This window comes from Apis mellifera, linkage group LG7 (assembly GCF_003254395.2).
Source record: "Apis mellifera strain DH4 linkage group LG7, Amel_HAv3.1, whole genome shotgun sequence".
In the NCBI taxonomy this organism is placed as follows: domain Eukaryota; kingdom Metazoa; phylum Arthropoda; class Insecta; order Hymenoptera; family Apidae; genus Apis; species Apis mellifera.
Genome location: NC_037644.1, coordinates 5,007,852 through 5,032,586, shown reverse-complemented (window position 1 = coordinate 5,032,586; position 24,735 = coordinate 5,007,852). Strand labels below are relative to the sequence as shown.

The window sequence follows — 24,735 nt, the reverse complement described above, 5'->3', positions numbered from 1 at the left end:
TTATTTTAGGTACAATGTAACAATTATAAAACCAGCCTTCTAAAAAATTACAGAAAATGCAAACTTCCTTTTTATAAAGTGCGTTAATAATCGTGCGTATACTTAAATTTTCTATTTTATATTATAAAAAAATTTTTTTAAATTAAATAATTTATTTTTATATGTTTTTATAATTCTTTTTTAAATATATTTTATATATTCTTAAAGCTTGAAAATTAAGTATTGAATTAATGAACTGATCAAAAATCTTATTTCTAATAGAATTACAGATCTTTTTACACAATTTTTTTAAATATGAATGAATTGCAATATATAATTTCACTCTTACTTTTAATTGTAAATAAATTTTTTTGTAAAAAATTAATAATCTTGAAATAAAAAAAAATATATATGAATATTATCGGAAGGCATTTAAAATTTAAGAAAATAAGTTTAAGAGATCTAAAAATCATTTTAGTAGTTATAATTTAAAAAAAATTTTAAAAATAAACTAAATTTTTATGTCATAATATTTTTAAATTTGGAATATTAATATAATATATAATTAAAATTTGTTTTTGTAAAATTTTCAAGTTTTCAAGTTATTTTTATATTTGTAAAAATTAAGAAAAATTATTAAAATTACTTAAAATTATGCATCATAGAACACATTACAAAGTTTTTAACAATGATTATTTGTTACATATCTTTCGATTTTTATGTCTTTATATTTATAAAATATTGCTGCTAGAAATCGATCACTATGTAACAATTAACATACAATTATAATTGATTTTTGGAAAAATTTTAAATAGATTTAGCATAATTTCAACTCTTTAATAGATATTTTAAAATATTTTATAACTTGATTATTAATCTTTTTTTTTATAGATACATAAAATTTGTAATATTATTTTAACATGTTATTTTAACATCCAGTTATATTTTAAACTAATAAAAAAATAATAATTAAATTTTTTATATAAATTTTTCATTTTTAAGTAATACAAATAATAATTTATCAAACTATCTTTCAAATGAACAATATATATCGACGAAAATCAGTTAAAAATAATATTTGTACAATATTTATATAATTACAGTACAATAATTGACTATAAAATAATTCATACATAGTATTATAAATTATTATTAATAAAAGAAAAAAGATCCTAATATATAAAATAAAAGTCTTATTCTTAGAAATTGTTTAAGTTATTTTATGTTAATAAAAATTGTTTTTTCTTTTTTTTTTTGATAAATTATATATTTCATTAATATGTTAATTCATTTTTAATATGTTTTTCATATTTACTTTTTGCAAGAATTATAAATTAAAAATCATATATCAATTATTTATCGATCATTAGAAACGTATCATTCATTTCTAAACTACTGCATTCTCATTGAAAATTGCTACATTGATTTAAATTTGATTTAAATTTGTGGCCTTAATTCGAAAAGAGTATTGACAATGCTCTCATCAGCTAATGTTGATATATCACCGACATTTCTATCTCCTGCTGCGATTTTTCTAAGAACACGTCTCATAATTTTTCCTGATCGAGTTTTTGGTAGTCCTGGAGCAAGTTGAATAATATCCGGTTGAGCGAAAGGACCGATTTGTTCTCGTACTGTTGATATATTCAAATTATTAATTTTATTAATTTAAATTAATAAATTACTAATTACAATAATTACTAATTTTACAATAAATATATAATATATTACATTTATAATTATATATTTATATTTTGTATATAAAAAAATTTTATTAAAAATTTATGAAATTTCATAATAAAGATTTTTTAAATCATGTATTTATTTATATTTATATATTTTATATTTATATATTTTATTATATATTTATAATTACCTTTATTTTTGAGTTCATCTTGAAGTTTTTTGTCAAATTTAACACCTTCATTAGGTGTGATAAAACAATAAAGACATTGTCCTTTTATAGGATGAGGCTTACTAACTGCTGCAGCTTCAGTTACTGAAGAATGTTCCGTTAATATATTTTCTACTTCCGCTGTAGACATGAGATGGCCAGAAACATTTAACATGTCATCAATACGACCCGTTATCCAGAAATAACCATCTGCATCACGTCTAGCACCTGAAATTAGAAAAAATATACTCTCATTTATGTGTAAAAAAAAGTATACATATATAGAATGTATATAGAAAACTATAAAACTCAATATAAAACCCATATATATGTGAGATATTAATTTCAAGTAAAAAAGAAAGAATAATTCTTTACATTTTATGAGAAAGGAAAATGAAACTATTTAAATTCACATTAAAAAATTGAAAAAAAGAAATAAGCATATATTAAATTTCAATTGTTTTTGTTTAACATGGCCACAACCATAATTTAATTTATAATTTCATTTCATTAAAAAATTTTCAGTAGTAATCATGTACTTTTATTAATTATATTAGAATCTTTTCAATTCTTTCTTCATAAAAATTCATAATAAAGATCTTAACAAACTTTAAATAAATATTATACATAAACGAATTTGATATAATATATACAATGCCTATTCAAAAGGTTAAAGCACGTCAAATTTTTAACTCTAGAGGTGATCCAACTTTAGAAGTAGATGTAATTACAGACGTTGGATTATTAAGATCTTCGGTGCCATCAGTACTAGTACCAAATCCTAATCAAGCGCAAGAATTAAGAGATGGAAATGAAGCCATGTATCATGGACGTTCAGTATTCAGAGCCGTTGATGTAGTCAATAATATAATCGCACCACAACTTTTGAAATCGAAATTGGAAGCTTGTCAACAAACAGAAATAGATAGCTTGTTAAATCGTTTAGATGGTACTGAGAATAAATCAAAATTAGGTGCGAATGCAATTCTTGGTGTTTCTATAGCTTGTTGTAAAGCTGGTGCTGCGAAGAAAGGACTTCCAGTTTATAGGTAATTTTTATAGAATTTCGTAAAAAATTAAATTACATAATCAACTTTAAAATATATTCATAATTAATTAAAATATATTCTTAATTTTTCGGATTGTATAGATATATTGCAGAATTGGCTGAAAATGGAGATCTTTATGTACCCGTTCCTAGTTTTAATATGATTAGTGGAGGTAGACATGCTAATAATACATTACCATGTCAAGAATTTATGATTATACCTATAGGTATTTTTATTCTTTTAAAATTAAATATATTTTAATATATGTAAATATATATATTTGTAACATCATAGCCAAGTTTCAATATTAAAGAATAAATTATTTTAAAATTTCAATACTAATATAAAGATTACATTCTATATAATATATATTCTTATTAATAAATTATTTTTTTTTCCTATTTTTTCCCCTTATATATATATTATAAATATATTAGGAGCAGAAAGTTTCGCTGATGCTATGAAAATGGGTATGGAAGTGTATAGAGTACTCGAACAAAAGATTGCGACTGCTCAAGAAATTCAATTACCTCTTCCAGTCAGTGATGAAGGTGCATTTACACCTCTAGAAATTGAGGAAGATAGAGAGGCTTTACTATTGTTAGATGAATCTATTAAAGATGCAGGTTACGAGGGAAGAATTAAAATTTCGTTGGATATGGCAGCCAGTGCTTTTTATAAAGAAGGTTTAGTAAAGATTAAAATTTATAAAATATATATTATAATATTTTATATTTTATATAATAATTATTAAGTTATAATTTAATAACATTTAATAGAATTTTGTATACATTTAAAAACTAAATAAAAAAAATTATTTTAAGAATTAAATATTTAATGACATTTATAAATATATCTTTTTTTTAGGAGGATACGATTTAGCATTTAAAACAGAAGAGTCTGACCCTGATGAATATATGGAGGCAGAAGCATTAAAAGATCATTACTTAGAATATTTTACAGAATTTCCATCTGTAGTCTCAATTGAAGATCCATTCGATCAAGAAGACTGGGAAGGTTGGCTTACTTTAGCTGATCAAGATATGCAAATCGTTGCTGACGATTTAACTGCAATGAATATCGACAGAATTGAAGAAGCAATTGAAAGACAAATGGCTAATTCTCTCATATTGAGATTATCACAAATTGGAACTGTGACTGAGACAATCAATTGCGCAAAAATAGCTAGGATCAGTAACTGGGGATATATCGTGACAGCTTGTGAAGGAGAAACAGAAGATAATTTTGTAGCTGATTTAGCTGTAGGATTATCTGCTGGGCAATTTAAAGCTGGAGCACCTTGTAGAAGTGAAAGAACAGCCAAATATAATCAAATATTAAGGATTGAAGAGGAACTTGGAAAAGATGCGAAATATGCTGGTCTCAATTTCAGAAATCCTTTAGCTAAATAATTTTTTATTGATTTTTATTCATCTGAATTTAAAGTTAAAACTCACCATCTCCAGTGCAATAAAATCCATAAAATCTATCAAAATATGTGTTTTGAAAACGTTGATGATTTCCATAAAGAGACCGCATCATTCCCGGCCACGGTTGACGAAAAACAAGATATCCCTCACCTTCACCTTCGATTAAGTGACCATCTTCATCCAGAATTTCTGGCAAAACGCCAAAGAATGGGAATGTCTAGCAAGGATAATATTAAATGGATTAATTATATAATTTATCAAGGTTTGATAACAAGAAATACAAGATACAAACTTACTGCAGAACCTGGTTTCATTGGCGTAGCACCAGGAAGAGGGGTGATTACATGGCCTCCGGTTTCTGTTTGCCAAAACGTGTCTGATATACTGCACCTACCATTACCAATAAGATTGTAAAACCATAGCCAAGCTTCAGTATTTATTGGTTCTCCAACCGAACCCAAAACCTAAAAGAATAAATTATTTTAAAATTTTGATGCTATAAAAATTACATTCTATATAATATATATTTTTATAAATGTCTATTTTTCTTCCCTTTTTTTTGTAATTCAAATTTACCTTTAAAAAAGATAAATCATGTTTCTTCACCAAATCATCTCCAAATTTCATTAATGATCTAATTGCAGTCGGCGCAGTATAAAATTGTGTAACTTTATATTTTTCGATAATTGTCCAGAATCGATCATTTTTTGGATAAAATGGTGTTCCTTCAAACTAGAAATCATAAATTTATTAAGATCAACTTATTACAATATAAATAATAATTCATTTTTAATCGAAAAAAAAAATCATTAAACATACAATAATGGAAGTAGCTCCATTTGCCAGTGGACCATATACAACATAAGTATGACCAGTGATCCAACCAATATCAGCTGTGCACCAATATACATCGCCCGGATGATAATCAAACACATATTTAAACGTTGTGGCTGCATAAATTAAATATCCAGCAGTGGTATGAAGGACACCTTTTGGTTTTCCTGTGGAACCACTATAAAGGAAAATAATATAAAATTATATACATACGAGGTATATTATACTTTACACACACACGCGCGCGTGTGTGTATGTATATATATTTAAGATATATCCTTTATGTTTAACAAACATTTTTCAAGGATTTTTGATATAATAAAAAAATGTTTGAAATAAAACTTTCAGTTTCTGATCAATATATGTTTATTTATAAACATTAAAAATTTTCAAAAAATTTATTTATAATTATTTATCATAAAAGTCTATTTATTTATATTTAATTATGTAATTTGATTTAATGAGAAATAATAAACAATTTTTCATTAATATTATAGTTACATTGATCGAATCTAAATTTGTATCATTATCTCAATATAATAGTAAATTATTGAATTTATAATACTGAAATATTAAAAGTATGATACCATTTAAAAAAGTTAAACTAATCGTATAATCCAATCCATTTTTTTATTAAATTTTTATTTTTTATCACATCGTCAAAAATGCTTTAAAAATACTAATTAAATATTAACATAAAGTATATAAATAATTACTCATTATTTTATTGGAGAGTTTACCTTGTATACAGAATAAAGAGTGGATCTTCCGCATTCATCCAAACTGGATAACATTTATTCTCAGCCTCTTCCATTTCCTCATGCCACCAAACATCACGATCATCGTCCCATGCAACTTGAGGGATGTCATAGTTATATCCATCACTTTCACTGTTCACTCCATTTGTTTTCCCTTTAGCATAAATTTAAAAAAATTACTTTCTATTGTTTCTTCTTTCTTTTTCTTTTTTTTATTTTAATCATCTGCAAAAATTATGATTTCTCAATCTTGAAAAAATTTAATAGAAGAACAATATTTTAACTGTGATATTTTTTCTTTATATTAATTATTTCTTTAGTTATATCTATCTCGATTTTTATGATTCACATTATTCATTATTAATGATCATTATATAAAATAATGATCATTATAAAAAATTTTTTTTTCATACCTAATATATTTGATTTAGTATTTTGTGGATTAGTCAATCTTTTTAGATGTGACACTACTATACAACATTCAACCTCGTGACCATTCTTTTTAGCCTTATTCAAAGCCTCATTACAAATAGTTTTTAATAATAAAAGTTTCTCGCCTCTCCATACTCCATCAGTCGTAATCAAAATTTTCGATTTCGAATCCAAGATACGCTCTGCCAGTGAATCCGCCGAGTATCCACCAAACTAATTAAATATATGTACAATATTAAAAATTTTAAAAATATTGATTTTGATTAGGATTATATATATTATGTAAGATTATATATATTAAGACATATATATGTATATATTTTTTATTTTGTATCATATTAACATCAATAATTTCTATATTTATAAAGAAACATCAAAACAAATTTTGTTAAAATATTATTATAATAAAAATGAAATAGTAATGTATTATTATAGTTGTATATATTTGATAAAATATAACAATATAAAATAAATATCATTTAAAACTTTTGTTTATATGTATATGTATTATATATCTACATAACTTGTATAATCTGTCTTTGTATTAAAAACTTTCATAAGATTTACTTCAATTTAATTTATTTTCAGTAAAGTAATATAAACTTATATGAAGGAATTTTACTTAAATATAAACAAAATATATATTTTATATATTTATAATTTTTTTAATAAAATTAATTATTGTATTACTTTTTCATTTTTATTTTTATTAGCATCAATAATTATTTAATAAAAAAATTACCACTACACTGTGAATAGCCCCAATTCGGGTACATGCGAGCATGACGATAGGTAATTCTAAGATCATAGGCATGTAAACTGCGACACGGTCTCCTTTTGTTACTCCTTTTGACTTTAAAACATTTGCACATCTGCATACTTCTTCCAATAATTTTCTGTATGTTAATCGTGAATAATCATCTGGATCGTTTCCCTCCCTAAGACAAAATTATACATATTTATTATTTAATAATTTTTTTATTTATATTTGTTTATCATATATTTACAAAAAAAGATTTATTAACTCGCAAATTTAAAAAATTTTAAAACTTTTAAAATGTGTAATATATGTATAAATATATAGATTTATACAATTTTGTTTTATTATTCAAATTCATTACAGCAACAAAACTCATGAAAATTTTTTTGATATTGTATTATAACTTACAAATTATAAGAGGTAGAGAAAAAGTTTTGAGATAAAAGTTTTTTTAATAAGAATTATCTAATAAAAATTTATGTTTAACGATAATTTGAAAGAAAAAGAATTTTATATACAGAATAATAATTTTGATTCACGTATAAAATAATATTTCGACTATAGAATATTTATAATATTCTCATCTAAAAATTAATCAAAAAATTATTTAATGAATATTTGCCAAATGTACTACCTCTGTTTTGTCATTGGACTGATCCAATTATATCCATATTATAAAATAGTATATTATTATTCTATTACCATTTAATTAACATAATAAAATATTCATAATTTTAAAGAAAACGAATAATACAATTATTTGATGTATAGTTTCTGCATATGAAAAAAATTTATACGAAAATTATCTGATTTTATAGTATTATTTGCTTATACATAATGTCCAACAGATTTGGTTTTTTAAAAACAAGATTTCGTATTTATCAATGTTCTATTGTTGTGTAATAATAAATATACATTATATACTGTACATAGTATAATAAATTTCTATATTCTAAACATTTCTTTAGCGAATTTCATTAATTGAGAATAATTTACTATATATATATTTTAAATATATTAATGATATTATTAATTGTGCAAATAAGTTCTTTTATTTCTACGATCATAACTTCTTACTGAATTCGAATTACTTCCTGTTTGTGATGCCATCTGAAAAAACGTTCTTTTGTTTTTAAGAAGAATCATAATGAGCGTTCTGAGTTTCCAGTTTTATGCAATAATTTCAAATATAATATGTGAGAAGTATCATTTGCATCATTTACTTACTTTTTACATTCCAGCTTAAGAAATTAGCTGTAGAAACTATTGAAATAGTCGCATTGGAAGAAAATGTTGTATTTTATAAAACATACAAAAAGTAGTATCAAAAATTTAAAACTGGAAATTTTAATTTGGAAGATAATGATCGTTCAAAAACACTGAAAAAGTTTGATGACGGAGAGTTAGAAGAATTGCTCAACGAAAATCTGATCCAAAAAAGAATTGGCAAAAAGATTGGGATTACCAGACAATATAGCTCATCATTAGAATTTTTTATTTTCAATATAATTATTGAAGTTTTATTTTTTCATAAAGTAAATAAAATCATGCAATATAAATATAATAAACAATTCGATTATAATTAATTATTTATATAGAAATTCTTCCAGATTATCACAAAAAATACAGCAATGAATAAAGCTTGAATTTGACATAAAAAAAAAGTTTTTTTTACTGTTTTGTAATTATTCATTATTAAAATGTTACATGAAAAAAAAATTATAATTTTTTTCTAATTGCATAAATATTTAATAAATTTTTTGTTAAGTGATAGTGCTCATTAAAAAAAATAACTTTTATCTATTTTTCCCTATCTCTAATACTTTGTGCATTATAACATCAAAAAATAACTGAATTTTTATGACTCAATTTTACCATTTCATAATGAATTTAGATAGCAAAAAAAAATTTTTTATATTTACATATATATAAAATTTTGATAGATTTTTGAAGATTTTTTTGAATTTGTAGATTGAAGATTTTTCCTTGTTAATTCCTTGTATATATATATTTTATATATTATATATATATATATGTATATATATATATATATATATATATATAATGATAATAATCAATAATATAACCAAGAAGAATATAATCGATGATTCTATAAGGTACCGCAGATAATGATTACTTTGAATAAAATTATTAAACAACACATTTTATTATTTTACAAATTTCTCATTTTACAAAATTATAAAATATAGAATAGCTTTAATAAAGTGCTCTCATAAAGTGCTTTTTTTATATAGATATTCAGAGATTTCAAAATTAGTTTAATTTTTTTAAATGAAATAAAATTTTTTGTATCATAAATCAATGAATGTTAAATTCTGAATAAAAATATATGGATCTTCATATAAATTTAATAGTTGATAAGATATTGATAAAATAATTTTTTAATACGTATTGTTTATTTGGAAGCTAAAGTACATAAGCAGTGCTTATTCGAACTATTATTCGTAATTTATTTCTCTAATGAAGAAACAGCATTTTTAATTAGTTGTACCATATATTGTTTGAATTTTTTTATATTGACATTTTTTTGTCATATTATCATTAATGAATTAAAATATATTTTATTTCTTAAAATTTTCCATAAAAAAATATCTAGCGAAATAAAATCTGATAAATGCAATGATCATGGAATTCATCGTTCACAAATTGTCTTTGTAATATTTGTTGTGATTTTTTGATAATATGTAGAAAAACCATAATATTAAGATCATATTAATAAATTGATATTTTCTAACAAATCTAATAATATAAGAAAATTTCTCTGTAAAAAAATTTATATATTTTTGTCCTGTTAAATATCCATCAATGAGAAGTATGATTTAATTATTTTTTCATTAAATATACTATATTTGTCAATCTATAATATTAATCTATCTATCTATCTAATATCTGTCTATCAATTTTTAAATTATTTTTATAATTAATAATGTATATTTTTTAAATTATATTAAATAAATTATATTTTTATTTTTAATATGATTAATAAAAATATTTTTATTCACAAATAAAATTTTGTAAAAAAAAATTATTTTTATTTATTACAAAAGTTTTTAATAAAATGGTTATAATTTTAACAAAACATGTAAATGTATTATATTGATACTAATTTGAACACTTTAATTTTTAAATAATAAGTACATATTAAAAATTATTTCGTTAATATTTCGTTAAATATTAGATTTAGATTGATTATTATTTAACATATTTTTATTTAGAATTTGATATTTTTTATTTACTTTTGATTGATACAAAGTCATTTCACTTGAAAAAATTATGATTTTGAAATTTCCGAAAACTCTATCTATAAAAAAGCACATACTTTATGAAATATATATTCTTGAAGCCATTTAAATTTCTTATCTTTATATTTTCATATCATTTAACAGTTATTTAAGATTATTATTATTTAGTCATATTAGCTGAACTTTGTAAAAGTTATTAATCGTTATTTTAAACATTTTATCTAATAGTCTACGCAATCTTTTTAAATTTATTATATATAGTTACATTTATTATATAGTTGCATATAATATATATATATAATAATAATTAAAAATTAAAAATATAATTCCATAAAAGAAAAACTTTTTCTCATCAATGTTCGAAAATATAATTAATTATTCAAATTTAATTATTCTTTAGAAATAATACGTACAGAGTGTATAAAAAATATAAAGACCATTACAATATGATTTTAGATCTTTGAATTTATTGCAAATTCAAAATAACCATTTATTTTTCTTGTTATTAATTATTAGATTTAAAACATGTGAAGATTAATATATTCTTCTCATAATTTTTTCACATTAATTTGCGATATAAAAAATAAGCATTTTATTTAAAAAATGTAATCTTGAAATCTCATTTCCATTCACAAAAAAGCGTGTATTTTATAGGTTATATCCCTCGAAATCATTTAAATTCAATACAATTTTACAATTTTAAAGTGTAATATAATAATTATTCGAATTTATTTATTAAATATTCTTCTTAAGTTAGCAAAAACACTCTATACATAATAATATATAAATATAATTTATAATTATATTTATTATATATATTATCAAGATTAAAAACTTTGCAAGTATAAGTGAAATTATTAATTCTAATTGAATAATTTTAATTCTACAAAATTATTTCTTTACAAAATTATGTAAAAACAAATAAAAAATATACAATGAAATTGTATCTCTTAATTTTTATAAAATTCAAATTAGAGATATATAATCAAGAAATAATTACTTATGACATTAATTATATATATAATCTAGAAGTAATCGACTAATTTTTAAATTCAACTTTTTCGAAAATTATTTTTTAAAAATTTTATTTTTTGTTTATTTTTATATTTAAAATAATTTTTTATAGAGATTACTAAATATCTCGCATGTTTTTTTATTAAAATGCTAAATATCTTCAAAATATTATATAAAATATTTCATGATATTGCGTTGCAATGAAAAAGAAATTTAAAAAGATTCGAAGAAAAAATTAGATATAAAAAAATTGTTATTAATATTAACAATATTGTTATTAATATTAATAATATTAAAATATGGTAATTTTAAGTTCATATTTTGAAATATAAAATTTTAGGTTCAGTTAATGAAATTATGAATATCAATAAATATAATAATATAATGAATAAATGTTTTCTTCTAATAAAAATGAATTCGATGAGAAATTCATTTTTTATTAAAACTATAATTTGAAACATATATCAAAACAAGAATAAAATTATTCATTAAATATTAAAGTTTTATGAGATAAATGAAAAAAAAATATTTATTTTTTAACTTAAAATCAGCTTCTGAAAATATTGATAAAAATTATATGAAAAATTTAATAAAAGAAATATCTACACAAGAATTAAGATTACATGAATATTACGTGAACATTAAAAAAATGATCATTATGTTCATTTTTGTAATATTCATCATAAAATTACATTATAAGACTATAATATAGGAATGCATAATCGTAGTCTTTTATGTTTTATAACATAATATTATGGTGAATTTTAAAAAAATATAAATGCTAGTTTATTCTGTTTAAAAATTTCAATGTTCTTTTTATATAAAAACCCTTGTCCAGTTCAAATGTATTAAAACAAAATTTTTCTATTAAAATGAAAATTATAAAAAGTAATAACATAATATATAAAGTAATAACGTAATAGTATTTTCAATTTTTAGACAATTTTTAGGCAATTATCTATTCTTAATATCTGTTCTCAATATTTAAGTATATAGAATTCGCGTAAAAAATACTGTAAGTCTATATTTTAAATATACAAGATATTCTATGAAACTGAGATAATATATATATGTATATATTAGAATTCTAATCTATTGTTATTTCTAATTAGAAATAAACAAAAAGTTGTAAATCAAAATTAAATGATATTCAATAAAATACAATATATATATATTGTATTTTATATAATTATATACATTTTATTGACATACTTTTTTTCAATAAATTTTAATAGAGTTAAGAATTTTTAATTTGTACAAAAAAGTATTAACACACGTTTGCTCCATTGATTATTTCAATTAAAAGTTTAAATTAATTTGCTAAATTATTTGAATATATCAAATATTATAGATTATGCTATAACAAATATTTGAACAAATATTTGAAAATGGATATGCTATTACAATCTAAATTATTATTTTTTTTTAATATTATTATTTTAGGATTTTATTTAAAAGAAAAAAATGCAATGCATTTTTTAGATACATCAATACATAAAATTACACATAATTGTACTTAGATTATGCATCATTGAATATCGGTTAATTTTAATTTTTTTTATTTCTGATTATTTAAAATTCTGATTAAAAATCTTATTTAAAAATCTGATTATTATAAAACATTCTTCTTCTGCAAAATATCATAAGTAATCTATCTTAAATAGTAATAAAGTTAGATAGAGTTTTTTTTTAAATTTAATGTTTGATTAAAACATTTTTAACATTAAATAATTATAAAATATTAAATCCATATAACGATGTTACATCATTATAATGTTTACATCAAGATAATGTAATTACAATTGATTACAAAATTATTGGGATAGTTTATCATTAATTTAAATAATGAAATAAAAATAACAATTCTGGTATATATAATAATTCATTGAATATTCTTTATATTTAATGATTTCTTTTATAATACTAATATTTTAAATTATTAATTATGTGTTTTAAAAAATCTGTATTGATTTTTATATATTTTGTACATTTTTTATTTTTTTTTTGTTATACAAGTTTTTAGGTATATTTACTTACTGTTATTTTATAATCTCTAGAGTTTATAATTTTATATTAAATTCGAAACTAATATTGAAAAAGTTATATTCTGTTTTTAGCGTGTTTCAAAAACAATTTAGAAGTACGTTTATAAATAAAATTTTAAACTATTAATCGACCATCATCAGATATCGCAAATATCAAATATTTATATATATTATGTTATATATAAAATATATAATATGTTATATATAAACATAAAAGTATTAAAAAAATCAGTCAAGCGACTATCATATGTAATCAATTTTTGATAATAGAAAGAAAAGATGTAAACGAAAATTAATTAATTATTCTTAAATTTAGTTTAATAAAAAAAAATAATTTAAAAATTTTAAATTAATTTTTGAAGTTTTAGTTTAATTTAATTTAATTTATTCTATTTTATTGATATTATTATAATTATGCATAATTTAATATATTTGAAATACTTCATAATTTATAATTCGTTATTTTTCAAATTTTATAAATTTTAAATTTTTCATTTATTTAATATAATATTAAATTATAATTTAATAAATAAATAAATTTCATTTAAATAATAAATAAATTTCAATTAATTTTTCAATCAATTAATATTAACCTATATATTTCTATAATCGAGTTTTCAAAGATGTCTGATATATTTGTTAATATTTTATAAGATATATATATATATATATATATATATATATATATAGTTTGTAATATAGACCTGGGAAATTTCTTTCATTATCATATAATTTTTTCAGCATTAGCTATTCTATATTTTTTTATTATATTTTATAATTCACATGACTATGATTATACATATATGTTAATATAAATCTTTAACCTCATTCCATCTTTTTCTCAGGAGCAAGGAATGAAAAGAAAAGTCGCATATGATTAGCGAATTATTAATCTGCCTAGATCTGATATAATGATTTAATATAATATATTTGATATAATGTATATTAAATAATTACATAATTATATAGTGTTTATAAAAATAGAATCTTTAAAAAATCGATTTTAGAAACCAGAACTATGAAAAAAGTTCTTATTCATATACACTTTGTTAAAATTTATTTAACAAAAACAATTTAAAATTGCATTAAAGGATGCGATGGTATTAAAGTAAAAATCTCTAAATCAGCTAAGTATGCGACAATGTTATATCATAATAGCTCATATAATTTTAGATATATAATTAATTAATGCGAAATTTTAATGTAATAGAATATACATATACGAATAATATAATATAATATAATATTGTGTAATTAATCTAATAGAATATACTTAATATTGTCCAATATATATTATTATCACATAACTGTTATTAAACGAAAGCTTTCTAAATACAAGTTATTGCATTCGGCATTATTATGCTGTAATTCAACATGTTACATATTTATTATTTTATATTTATCATAGGTGAATCGTTGAATCATTATCTGATTTATTTATTGAATTTTATAGAATACTTTCTATAAAATTTCAAATTAGAAAAAATATATTTGAATATATTTTTTTTCATATAAGTCATACATATTTTTTAATTATTTCTATATTTACGAAAATGTCGGCATAAAAAATTATCAGCTAATTCATTGATCAATTAATTCATGTATTTTAAATTGATTTAAATTTCATTAAGTGAAACAAAGAGTAATGAAGATAGATCTCTTTCTATCTGTGTCTCGTTTTGTTTAACTTTAATTAGCTTATAACTTAATAAATAAGCTTCGATTAATATTTTTATATATCAATTATGTGTTTAGTTTAAAAACTTCTGAAATCAACTTTCTAAAGCTATCTTCCAAATTTTATATAAATAATTATATATATATATATATAATGAACTTTATATTATATTATATTATATTATATTATATTATATTATATTATATTACATTATATTATATTATATTATATTATATTATATTATATTATATTATATTATATTATATTATAATTATATTATATTATATTATATTATATTACATTATATTATACATAATATTATAATCATTTTTCTTTATGAAAATCAATTTTTTATGAATTATATTTTCATATTTTCTTTTATCTTTATCGATATCATATACATAATATTATAAAAATTATTCAATATATAAGCTACTTAAAAATAATATGTTTCAGAAAATAAAAAATCGAAAATATTTAAAATATAAGAATCAAGAATCCAAATCAATAAGTTTTAAAGATAAAAAATTAAAATTCCAAATAGTATAAAATTCAAAGAAATTATAACAAAAATAAGATGAACTTTTCAAGAAAGATACTCATCGCCGATTTTGATAATTTTTAAATATATTATAAAAATCCACATTTTGAAAACATTTTTTCTTAAAAAAGTATGTTCTAATAAAATATCCTAGTTTAGATATATTTGAAAAAGAGAATTGTTGCTATTATATAAAATATTTTTGTCTTTATATTCGTAACATATGCGACTATCAAATATTATATTATTAAATGTTTATATAATTATTATGGCGGCTAAAATATATCAGTTATTATAATTTCAATCATCCAAGGTTTATTTTATATTTCATTTTCGTATCTAAAGAATCTATGAAATACCTTGAATATGGATAAATATATATAGATAGAATATATAGATAAATGTAATAATAGATATTATTATAGATATATTGTAAATATAATAGATATATTATAAATTATTCATTGTTCATTAAGTTTGATATAATTTGATATAATTTTATATCAATAAAAAAATATTTATTATATTCAAATACAATTCAAATACATATTTATTATATTCATATAATATTCTTTCTCAATGATACATAATCAATTCATTTTGATTAGACTATGCGGTCCATGATTGACCAGTATTTTTTGTTAATAAACGTTTACGTTAATTCGTTAATAAAGCTAAAACGAATATTTTTGCAAAGAAAAATATTGCTTAAAATTACTTTGAAAACCTTCAATTAACGGATATTCTTATATTTTTAAAACACTATATACTATCTACTATAATAATATTAGTATATAATATTAGTACATTATATATTTTAAATACTAATTAATATGATGTGTTTATATAAATAGTTGTAGTTGTATATACAGAAAATTATAAATGAAATAAAATTATAAAATTATAATTGTAAATGACAAAATCTATGTTGACCATTATACATATATAATAAAACACATAGTATATATTTTGAATATAATTAATTATAAATTAATTAATATAAATTATAATCTATTAATACAAAATAAATAATCATAATATATATTATAATTATTTACTTATTTTACAAAATAAATAATTATAATATATATATATAATATATATATATTATAATTATTTTGTATTAATAATATATATATATATATATGTATATATATATATACATATATATATATATATATATATATATATATATATACATAATATGATAATTATATTATATAATTATATAATGATAAAATTAATTTTTTATCTATCATTTAATATTATAAAAAATATTATAAAAATTATTATACAAAAACTTTAAAATTCTTACATTTTCATATTATGTAATTATATTCGAATATTATCACATATAATACGCGCGAACTTTGATTTTAATAATAACTTATTACAGAAGTTTTAAGAGATGTAGAGTCATATTACTTAATCACGTGGACTAACATGATCGTACCATGTGCGCCAAACCAATCAGAATACTATCGCTAAACGTATGCCAAATTTTGAACGAATAAGAAGACATCGTATGACAGAAGAATAGTTGAATAAAGATAATGATTGTGGGATTCATCAACTATGGGCATAAAATTTCACAATCAATTTTTTGCTTCTGCTTTCTTTTCAAAAAAAAGACTAGAAAATTAATGACTCGTAATATGTATAAAAAAATATTCAATATTAAATATATGATATATATGTATTTTTTATAATAAATTATTGGGTATTATAGATTTATTCTTATTTCTGATTTTTCGAAAAATATTTATTAATATATTCCATACGTATAAAAAGAAAATATTAGGAATGTTCTATATTTATTTTAAAGTTTTCTTAAAATGTTATAATAAAAATATAATATAAAAAGAATAATTTTTATTTAGTTTAATTAATTTTTCATATTTTATATTATAAAAATAATATTAAATAATTTATATAATTTTATATAATTTTTATTTATATTAAATAATAGATGTGTTTTATGAAGTTTAAAAATATTTTCTAGATATGTTATAATTATCAAATTATCTCTCTTTGTTATGAATTATAAAATATGCTATAATAACTATGCTATAAAATAGATAAATATTTCATACTTTGAAAAATTTATTTTCAAATAAATAAACTTTTAAACTATATCGTTACTAAAATATTTATTTTATTTTATTGAAAAAAATCATTATATTGTAACAATATTTATTAACGGGTAATATTAATAATTATATTATATATCAATATAATATTAATGAATAAATGATTTTTATTATTAATATCATTTTTATATTATAATAAGCAGATTCATTATCATTTTTTTAGAATATATTTCATATTTTTTCTTAGAATATTTTAATAATATTCAAGTAATTTGTACTTATATAATATTTTTATTTTAAATAAAAGTATAATGAAATAATTTGATCAGAATAAAAAGAGAAAAAATATTTAATAATTTTATCAAAACAAAAAGATTAAGATATCTAGAATAATGTTTTTTTACAGTAATAATAATTTTTACAGAATCAGTAAAATTGAGTAAAAAAAGATTAGTTGCAAAATTAAATTAAAAGAAAAAAATAATATTTTTTCAATTGATTTCAATTTTTTTTTTAAATCAAGTTTGAAAAAGTCAAATTCAAAAGATTTTAATTAGTTTTGATTAAAAACGAATGGATATTAAAAATAAAATAACAGGAAATAAAATAAGATATTATTCTATATCCAAAAAATAAAAAATATAGAATAATTTTTTGTTTATATAATATTATATCTTTTTTTCTATTATTTTTACAACTAAAATTTTTTGCTATTCGATTGTATTATTCATCCGGCTATGTACATATTTTAAATGAATATAATTTTCAAACTGAATAAATATTTTTTTTTCACTTTTATTTTTATTTATATTGAAAGAAAACATTTAAAAATTATAAAAATATAAGAATGATAAGTTTTGTAAAAAAATAGATACATATTGCTTATTTTATACAATAAGAATAATAATTAGTATTTTAATCATATTATTTTAATGAAATTATATTAAATATTATTTTAATTATATTATTTTAATAAAAAAAAATTAATTTAATATTTTAACACTTAAATTACTATATATAACAGCTATTATATTCTTAAAATATTTATTTCATAAGAAAAATTTTAAATAAGATTTACAATTTTGAATGGGTTGCACATCATATATATAATACATAATATATAATATTTATAATATAGTTATATTTATGTTTTAATGACTTAATAACTCTTATATTTTTTATGAACTTGTATTTCTTATATACTTTTTATTCTATCTTATATCTTATTATTATATATCCTGAAATTTTATTTTATAATATACAAAGTATCCCAAAAATATAAGAATATTTGTAAAGATTCAAGATAATTTCAAGCAAAATTTTCTTTTGCAAAAAACGTTAACAAATTATTAAGAAAAAATACTATTAGGGAGAACACGCAGCTTAATCAACTGCAATAATAGCATTAGCTACGTATTATCGACCGAGCACAAATAAATCCAAGCAACATATTTTAAAAAAAATGTATTAAATATAATAAATATTTTTTTATCAATAAAAAATTATATCGAATTATCAATAAACTGTAATTAAATGAATGAATAAATTATAATATTCAACATACTTTTTTAAAGATATGTTGTTTATGTTCGATCGATATGTTTTAATAATTTGTTAACGAAGCTGTAATGGAAGTTTTTGTAAAGAAAAATTGCTTGAAATTATTTCAGGGATCTCCAAATAACAGATTCTCACATTTTTGGAACATCCTGTATATACCTATAATCTAACAATTAAAAAGATTAATTTGAAAAAAAAGTTATCAGAGAAATAAATAATAACAAACAATTTTTTTTATTATTAATAAACAAAAATTAATTATTATAATTATTAATTATATTATAATTATTAATTATTATATAGAATTTATGAAATAAATTATTAAATTTAGAAATTATACTAAATTATATAAATTATATTAAATTTAGAATTAATATATTACAAGAATTAATATTACCTTACAATTAAAATTAATATATTATTATTCATATTATAAAAATTATGACTTTTTAATTTTATCATATTTCTCAAATAAAAGAAAGAAATAGTGAAATGACTTAAATGAAAAGAATACATAAATAAAAAAAAAATGCGATAAAAATTTCATTTAATAATTTTATCGGCATTTTTCAAATCATATTCAAATATGATATGTAACACTACTATAAAGCAAGAAAAAGATTGTATCATTTATGCAACTTGAATGACTTGCGTCTATAAACGACTGTATATTTTGCATAGCAATGAATCACTGAAAATAGTACTGTCCAAACGGAAATAATGATATTAAATAATGATATTTAAACGATTTAATTCACAAAGAGTTCATCACGAATCAAATGACAATCCCTAATAAACGTAAAAATATACATGTGTAATACTTGATCTTTCAATTATACATAGAGATATTAACTAATTTTAACAGATTCTTTTTTTAATTATAAATAATAATAATAAAGTTAAACAGATTTTTATAATTTTATCATAAATGTTTATTTTATATTAAATAATATAAAATAAATAAAATATATTGAATATTTTACTTGTGGAATTTTCACATTTTGATAGAAAAATTATTTTAATAATTATTAATTTAATAATTATAAACACAAAAGAAAACATTTTTTCATGGTAAAATAATTTTAAATAATCAATTATGAATGATTATTTAAAATGAAAAAAAAGGAAAAAAATCTTTATATATTATATTTCAATTAATATATATATGTTTTGTACTATTGTATTTTTTAATATATATATTAAAAAAAAAATAAACTTCTCAATATCCTATTTTTATCTTAATTCAGAAAATCACTTTTTTATATATTAAGATTTTTATAAAATTATAATATTCCTAAACTTTTTAAATATTTTATATTGTATAAATAGTATAATTAATTTTTTTTCAGTAAATTAGAAATAATATCAATGAATTAAAACATTTTTAATAGTTTTTCCTAATAAAATAAAATATTCATTCTTATATTATTTTTTAAATAAAAATTTTGAAATTTTGAAAAAAAAATTTTGGAATAAAATTTTAGAATAAAATTTATAAATTTTTTTATATAAATATATAAAAATAAATATTATATATATATGTAATATATTGTTTATTATATATATAACAATTATGTTATTATATTATTTATTATTTATTTATATTTTATGCTATTATATTTATTATTCTTAAATATATAAATTATTTTAATTAAATTGTAGATTATTGATTATTTTGAAATTTTATCATATTAGACATAAAATAAAATTCAATCAAATAATATTGGAAAAATTTAACAATAATTTTTAATAGAAAATGAAATATATTTATTAACTGTTTTTATAATTTTTTACTGTTATGGATTTTTTTTTCATTAGATATTTCGATTAATTGAATATATTGCTAATTACATAATAATTTAAAATTTTGGACATCGAATAATATATATATTATATATAAATGATAAATAAGAAAAAAAATTGCGTTATCTTACCAATAGAATGCAATTTTTTCACCGTTTCCACTTTTTACATTTTTGTCCAAAAGATTATAACTTATATTCGTCGAAGCACCTTCCATCCATTTTATGAAAATATCTCCTTTATTTAGATCGAAGTTATATGAAAAGAATTTGTCTTCGAATGCCGGTGTTTCCCAATAAAACTGTTTTGCAATTTCATTCCAGAATTCTGTTGGATTTTTTACAGATCTAAAAAACAACAAATTATGTAATTTCATTCTAAAATCATAAGAATTTTTTTTAATTAATTAATTATTTTAATTTTTATAATTAAAGAAATATTCTTTTACATATAAAAATACATTTGATCTTAATAGTATAATATAATTTTATATTATTATTTTTAATATTTTAATATTAATAGAAATAATATATATAAATCTTTAACATTTTTTAAATTGAAAATTATCTTTTAAATATTTTTAATATTTAAAATTAAATTAAAACAATTTAGATTAAATATAATTTAAAATAAATAGAAATAATTAAGAAAAAAACAAAAATAAAAATAAAAAATTTAAATAAATCTAAAATTACATCATACTATTAAAATAATTAGAATATTAAGTATTATATTGATAATTATATTAATTATATAATATTAAATTTTATACATTTGTTTGTTTTAATTATTTTTAATACTTATTTTATATTTTTTGATGATTATATTGAATTAAATACCATTTATATATAATATTTATTTCATGAGTTTGATCAAAATTTAAGTGTAATTGAATTCAGTAAAAAAAAAAAAATAAAATTCTGCATATAATAATTACAAATAAATGTTGACTAATTATATATAACTAAAAGATAAATATAAATGTAAAGAAATATATTAATACATTATAAAAGAACTATTCATTTCAGAAGAAATTAAAGAATCATAAAAAAGTCTAATACTAAAGATAAGAATAATATTATATAAATTAAAGATTCAGTTATTACTACAATAATCAATTGAAGCAGCATAATAATTTTATTTTATTGGAACATAGTTAAATATAATTTGAAAACATTTTTTCTATAAACACGAAAGTTAAACATTTTTTTATTTTATTAAATTTATAGAACTTCTTTTATCTAAATTAGAAGATGAATAGAAATTGTTTCAGTAAGTTGTTATATTATATAATCAATATTATTGTTCTATTTTCATGATACATCATACTATTAAAATAATTAAAATTTGTAAAAAATCAATTATGTTTAAAACGCATACGCAATTTAATAAAATTAATAATTTAATAACTTTTTTTAATATATATTTTTTTTAATAAATTTTTGATAATTAAAGAAAATTTTATAATTTATAATTTTTTTTCTATAATTTATCAATTATTTATTATTAAAAATTATAAAATATTAAATGATTTATATATTCTTTATATAAATTAAAAAAAAAATTAATGGAATATTATGTTTATATTCAAATAATAATAATTCAAAGCATATATATTATGTATTTTGTTAGTATTTTTATAATTTTTAAAAAGTCATTTTAAAATAAAAAATTTAATTGCTTAAAAAAATGATTTGAGTATATCTATTTAAAATCTATTAAATTATTTATTAAATTATTTAAATCTATTATTCTTAGAATTAATTTTTCTTAAATTTTTAACGTATTTTAATGTATAAAAAGTATACATTTAATAAATATATTTGATATTTTGTACAATTAAAACACATTTTTATCAATCAATATTTATTTTTTTTCTCCTTAATAATTCTAACATAGCCTCATTTAATTATGTAAATCTTAAAAAAAATTATTACGAATCAATATTAATATTAAGATCAATTTTCCTTCACCAAATTATCAATAATTTTTAATTAAAAAATTTTAACAAATGATTTTGAAAATAAAATTTTCTTTCATAAGATACATAATAAACTTCTAATTTTTGGTCAATATTAGTAATTCGTGTTAATTTTAAATTTTAAAAAAGTTTTAAAAAAAATTTTATAAAATATCAATAGAATTTTAAAATTGATTTGATAAATATTACAAGTGAAAAATAAAAGTATATAATGAAGTTGACAAAAAGGGGATGAAAAATGTTATTCATGAGATGTCAGAAGTTACATCGATGGTAGATGTGTTATCCCTCCTATACCGACTAAGCTTTACAGAATCTACCCTATTTCAGATAAACTACTTACTTCTCATGCATCCTTTTATATTGTTCGAAGCTATTACAGTGTGCTTTTTTCACTAGTTCTGAATTGGGGTAGTATAATTTATCCGCCATTTTCTTGATTTCAATATTTCAAGTTTTGCTTTGACCTTTTACAATTCCACAATCCCTTAAATGAGACTCGTGTGGTCAATCGATAATGTATATGCTCTAAATGTAATAATCACACTTCAACACTTAACTCGTTTTAAATTTTTTATTTAAAATGAATTTATTGAAAAAAATAATGGACGGATATCACAATAAGATTTGGGGTGAATGGAGTAGACACGGCGTTTGCTCGAAAATGTGCAGCTCCGTTCTCTTTTATGTTACAGCTCGGCTGATAAACTGTGACTGGATAGCGATTTAACAATACATTCCGTCGTCCAATGATGGCGTCGTTAGTATCGAGAAAAGTATTGCCAGGGACGTATTCTTAAATATGAAAACAATAGTACAATATAATATATAAAAAAAAATTTATATTAAATTCTTTTTATTTAACGAATAAAAAAATATTTAATGAAAAAAATATAAAAAAATTAATGATAGTTTTATTTTTTAATATTATTATAATTATATTATAATATATACTATATATAATATATAATATATAATATATATATGATATATATTATATCATTAAATATTAATTTTTAAAAAATAATATGTAATAGTAAAATAATAAATATATGTATAAAATAATATAAATAAAATAAATGTTAAGTTTCTTAAAAAATGTAGAATTTTTTTTAGATTTACAAATCTTAAATAAATGTTTAGTTAAGTAATTGTATTAAATTAATTATAGATAGAAATAAAAAAAATATATTTTTTTTATATTATTAACAAATTAAAAATTTCGAATATTTATAATGAATTATATAAATAATATTTTAAAAATTATATTACGATATATTATAAATTGATTATGTAATATTATAAATATATATCTGTGTATAAGATATTATTATAATATTATAATAAATATATAATATATAATACGTAATATATAATTTTATAATTTTAAAATAAAATTTTAAATAAAATATTTAATTGCAATCCATGTGCACAAATTAAATATCTATATCAAACTTATGGATATAGGAAACTAGGACATGGGGAAACTAAACCTAACCTTATTAAATATATTTATTTTAATTATTATTACATTAACAAATAATAGTATGATAAAATAAAATAAGAATAAAAATGATGTTTTTTAAATAAATTTTGACTTGAATTTAAAAAAAAAATTGATATA

At 18.4% G+C, this 24,735-nt stretch overlaps 2 protein-coding genes across 2 annotated transcripts; one reads left to right on the top strand and one right to left on the bottom strand.

The window, feature by feature from the left end:
- Positions 1-1,388: 1,388 nt before the first annotated feature.
- Positions 1,389-23,543, bottom strand: LOC409624 (acetyl-coenzyme A synthetase). Its single transcript, XM_026441982.1, has 11 exons — positions 23,455-23,543; positions 21,262-21,477; positions 7,119-7,314; positions 6,358-6,589; positions 5,927-6,098; positions 5,172-5,364; positions 4,929-5,084; positions 4,649-4,816; positions 4,380-4,569; positions 1,856-2,101; positions 1,389-1,613 (listed from the first exon to the last, which is right to left on the bottom strand). Exons 1-11 carry the CDS (start codon positions 23,541-23,543, stop codon positions 1,417-1,419), a joined length of 2,055 nt encoding a protein of 684 aa, XP_026297767.1. The 3' UTR covers positions 1,389-1,416.
- On the top strand, positions 2,528-4,373 carry LOC102655754 (enolase). The gene is made up of 4 exons (XM_006562491.3): positions 2,528-2,922; positions 3,024-3,148; positions 3,360-3,608; positions 3,790-4,373. Exons 1-4 carry the CDS (start codon positions 2,528-2,530, stop codon positions 4,332-4,334), a joined length of 1,314 nt encoding a protein of 437 aa, XP_006562554.1. The 3' UTR covers positions 4,335-4,373.
- Positions 23,544-24,735: the final 1,192 nt, after the last annotated feature.

Coding starts and splice junctions, on each gene's coding strand:
- LOC102655754 (XM_006562491.3), top strand. CDS start 2,528: ATGCCTATTCAAAAGGTTAAAGCACGTCAAATTTTTAACTCTAGAGGT. Junction 3,149..3,359: donor ATTTATGATTATACCTATAG/GTATTTTTATTC, acceptor TAAATATATTAG/GAGCAGAAAGTTTCGCTGAT. Junction 3,609..3,789: donor CAGTGCTTTTTATAAAGAAG/GTTTAGTAAAGA, acceptor TCTTTTTTTTAG/GAGGATACGATTTAGCATTT.
- LOC409624 (XM_026441982.1), bottom strand. CDS start 23,543: ATGGCGGATAAATTATACTACCCCAATTCAGAACTAGTGAAAAAAGCA. Junction 7,315..21,261: donor GAAAAAATTGCATTCTATTG/GTAAGATAACGC, acceptor ATTTTGTCTTAG/GGAGGGAAACGATCCAGATG. Junction 5,365..5,926: donor CTCTTTATTCTGTATACAAG/GTAAACTCTCCA, acceptor TTTCCTTTATAG/TGGTTCCACAGGAAAACCAA.